The sequence below is a fragment of the Cariama cristata genome, unplaced genomic scaffold (genome assembly GCF_000690535.1).
Source record: "Cariama cristata isolate BGI_N322 unplaced genomic scaffold, ASM69053v1 scaffold2590, whole genome shotgun sequence".
In the NCBI taxonomy this organism is placed as follows: domain Eukaryota; kingdom Metazoa; phylum Chordata; class Aves; order Cariamiformes; family Cariamidae; genus Cariama; species Cariama cristata.
The window spans coordinates 5,463-9,809 of record NW_009595064.1 but is presented as its reverse complement, the minus strand read 5'-3'; the positions used below and the strand labels follow the sequence as shown (position 1 = coordinate 9,809).

At 39.5% G+C, this 4,347-nt stretch overlaps 1 protein-coding gene across 1 annotated transcript in view; it reads right to left on the bottom strand.

The window, feature by feature from the left end:
* Nucleotides 1-4,347, bottom strand: part of RECK (reversion-inducing-cysteine-rich protein with kazal motifs) — a gene marked incomplete at its 5' end in the record, with an annotated part of 55,469 nt that overhangs the window by 49,010 nt on the left and 2,112 nt on the right. The window contains one exon of the mRNA XM_009700340.1: nt 1,862-1,936. Within this exon, the coding sequence (XP_009698642.1) occupies nt 1,862-1,936 (75 nt within the window). The remainder of the gene's footprint in view (nt 1-1,861; nt 1,937-4,347) is intronic.

Here is a 4,347-nt window from a genome sequence, read left to right as displayed (position 1 = left end):
AGAGTGTTGAATATGTTCTTTAAAACAAAACAAAAAGTCCAATTCAATCACACTGAAACAGCAACCCTTATTATCATGTAATGATGCTGTCATCACAGGAATTAATTCTAAAGTTGCAATGGATGCGTATCTAATGATCTAAAACTGTCCTACTCTGTATCTGTGGGAGTTTCCCACCTAGGTAAGAGTCAAAGTCAGCTCAAAAGAAAAGGGAAAAGAGCTGCTGCTTCTACTAGTTCCACCCCATTGATTCAGCTCACTTCCTTTATTTAATGAGAAGGTTAACGGTTGGACTCAATGATCTTAAGGATCTTTTCCAATCTAAATGATTGTATGACTCTAAGATAAAGTGGCCTCTTGTGTTGGCAGTTACTGTATTACGTAATACCAAGCAATACCCTTTCCATCACATTACCTGAAAGAATATAGACAATACAATGTTTGCAACCAGCGCTCCAGAAAATAGACTATCTGATTAAATTCATAACCCATCCGCTCATCTGTGGAATGTCACTAGAACACCTCTCCAAACACAGGTGATATCTGAAAACAGCAAATATGGTATTAAGTTGAACTGTTAACTATTTTATATCTACATGTCTTTTACAAAAGTTTATAAATATTACCAGTTCAGCGATATTAATTTAAGATACACACTGGACAGTAAACTTGCCATTTATAAAGCTGGTAATTGGGAGTTAAAAAAAAAATAAATCATTGTGTCAACCGTTTTTCCCCCTTTCAGACATGCTCCAATCCTGTCTTCTAAAAATGCACTCTTCTACTATATAGATAGATCCTACTCTTCCTATCAGGGAACAAAAGATAGAGAAAAGCAGTATCAAAACAAATGCTATTCACCACTTCAATACGTTTTCATACCATAGGTTTTACTCATACCACCAGCTGTCTGTAACTTTCCAAGACCCTAGAGCTGATGATCCACAGAAACAAAACGTAGAAAAAACATACTTTCGACACACAGGAGGAAAGGACCTATAAGCAAAAACACTCTTGCAAAGCTGCTTATAAAATGTTATTCTCAGATTTACTATTCCTACACATTGCCCATTCAAGCTGAGTATATGTTTTAGGCTAGCTGGGAACAGTATTGATACTATTTAGAAGTAACAAAAATTACAAGAAGAAAGCAGACCTTTCTGATAGCAAATGTGTTAAGATATTCTAAGTTGCCAAGAAATAAGACTCCAGAATTTACAATCTGAATGATACCCATTATCTCTTCCCTGATTAGATCATCTCTAAGACAGGGAGCAGATTACATTATTTTTTTAGTGATACACTAGAGAACTTTTAGGACACCATAATCTTACTTATCCAATAAAAGCATCACTTCAGTTTGCCAGATACGGCCATAAGCCACTTGGAGCAGCTACCAGGGTCTCCTTGCCTTAGCCCAATCAAGACGTCACAGCTTTGTCCCATACACAAGCTGGAATACACGATCTAATTTCAGTCGCTACCATCAACATCCAATCACCCCGCACAATTTTTTTCAACATAGGTCAGATTTTCATTGCATTTCACAGCTTATGCAAGCAGGACACTGAGCAAAATAGTAAAGTCCTATCCCATTGCAAGTACAGTAACAGATGATGGCTTCACAAAAAAGGAAAAAAAAAAAATCCTACTTTGAGGATCAAATCTCATCATAAGAATTTTTCTAGTCCTCATAACAAGGAAGAAAAAGCTTCAAGACATACACACATGTTCTACCAGCTCAAAACTCAGTGAGTAAATAAAATACAAGTAATTTAAAAACCTTATTTTTGCAAGCAAAACGTTGTTAATGTAAGATTAGTTGTTTTGTTTTCTTTAATTAAAAACTAGCAAGCCTTACCATTGATTCTGGACAATACTCCGGTGCTCGCTGCAGTAAGTGCTTCAAACGGGAATCACTCTTAGAAGACAAAATCTGTTAGAAACAAAACACACCTTAAAACATATAGAATGTAACTACACACTGAATAGTTTTTTCAATTGATTTCATCGTTTTTAGTTTCACTGCTATCGACCCTTTGACAACTTTGGCTAAAAGTTAATATGTAAACAATGCAAAGTTAAGATTTTCTTTTATATCTCTATAGTGTTTCAGATACGTTGTACTTTTTACGAGGAAGGAATCTTTATATTTAGAAGCACATGAGAATTTCCTCCTCAAACACTTCAATCAAAAAGTTTCTATTGAATAGGCAGTGTGAAAAACACAGAGGATTTCTGCCCCACGTACCAAAATATTATGCAACTCTATTTACTTCATTAACCATCTGCTACATGTTACATGACCTCAGGCAACTAAACTCCTTCCAAAAAACCCTGAAACAAGTAATTTTTGTGGAACAAAGATGAACAAAACCTAGACTAGTTAAAGGGACTATCAAAACTAACAGGGGAACAAATACTACCCACAGCAGAGCAAGATCAAGTTAAGCACCACCTAAGCAAACTGAACATCCAGAAGTTCATGAGACTGGATGGGATGCAACTGAGGATGTTGAGAAGCTAGCCATTGTCATTGCAAGGCAGCTTTGCTACCATTTTTGAAAGACCATGGTGATTGGATGAGGTTCCTGATGACTGAAGAAAGACAAACACCACATTCATTAGAGAGGCAAGAAGGGTAACCTGGGGAATTACAGGCAGTTTAGCCTAATCTCACGCTGCAGGAAGATTGTGGAACAAATTCTAGCAGAAGTCATATCAGGGCGTATGAAGGACATGAAGGTGACCAGGAACAGTCAGTGCAGGCATATCAAGGGCGAATTTAGCCTGATAGCTTTCCATAACGAAAACACTGGAATCTTCTTTTCAAAGTGAAAAACAGTGGGTGTTGTCTACCTTGACTTTAAAAAGGTTTTTGCAGAGTGTCTTTAGAGCCAAACTGGTGAAACATGGATGGGATGGGTGAGCTACAAGGTGGGTGACAAACTGCCTGGACAGTAGGGCTCAAAGATTTGCAGTCAGCAGTTCAATGTCTAAGTGTTGGCCACTTAGAAGTGCTATAATACAGGAGTCAAACCAATACTGTAAATGGCTTTACTAGCGAACCAGACAATGGGACAGAAAAAAAAATCTCCAAGTCTCAACTCCAGATGAGCTTACATACCTGGGCAAACTTTCTAAATTTGTCTTTTATAACCTTTCCCTGCTTCTACCTTCTCTATACTGCCTTTCTGCATTGAAGCTTGTTCATGATTTCTCTGTTTAGCTGAGCCAGCCTCTTGAAACATCTACATGTTTTCCTGAGGACTGGGATGGACTGTTCTTACGCTTGGAGGAGGATCTGGATAGAGACCTCTGGAGTGGTGCAGAGATGAACGCCGCCAGGAACCTTATCATTGTGAAACTTCCCAGAAACAAACTCAGGAAAAAAATGTCAAGACAGGCCCACTTATTCCTTACTACAGTATCTGACAGCCTTAATCAAATAATCATGAAAAGGAGATGATACTGAAACTAAGCTTGGAATAATACTTACTAAGAATGCAAAATAATTAGATGTTTGAATCACGTTTGTTGACAAACAAATCTGTAATCCAAATATTCTTTTTCAAAGGGCTCACTTAAAGTAGATGAATTACTAGTTAGCTGAATACCTTACTCTTAATCAAGTCTTTTTCCTTAACTGGCAGGATCAAGGAGAACACCACTGGGTCTCCTGTGCCCTTCACCCTAGCCCCTGTGCTGTAGTTACCTTTTACCCATGCAAGGTCTCCTCAACAGTATCACTGGTGTCCATGCAGCTGAGCAGCCAATGGGTAACAGTTTGAGGGTCAAAAAATCCTTGCAATTTCTGCAACATCCTAGATCTGAGGCCCCCAAAACCAGACAGCAAGTCTCACCTGCAGATGAGTGCCTCCATCCCCTGCAGAAGGGAGTTTTTCTCCTGGTGGCACTGTTTACAACCAGTTGATTAGGCCAAGATAGCTCCCTGGGCTTGATGCTCCTCACCTGTTCTAAAGGTCCCAAATCTATTCTGTAAGTGCATATCCAAAGACAGGCCAAGAAACTTCTTCCTGCTGTCAGGAGTCACAAACTTGCAGTCTCCACTAAGCATAACCTCTGGCCATCCTCCTTTCCACGCGATGCATAGTTCAGGCTATTGCCCTTGCAGGTTCTCCACAAAGAGCTTGTCTAGCTCCCATTTACACTGAGGCAATGCTTCTACCCTCAGCTTCTTTATCTGACAGTTCAGGAACCTGACCAGAGCATGACTCCCACAGATTAAGTGCCACTGACTCAAGGAGAGACACCATCCTTTCCCTGCAGCCCAAGACTTGGACGGACACTTCCTCGAGCTCCCTCTGGGTCAAGACCTCCAACATG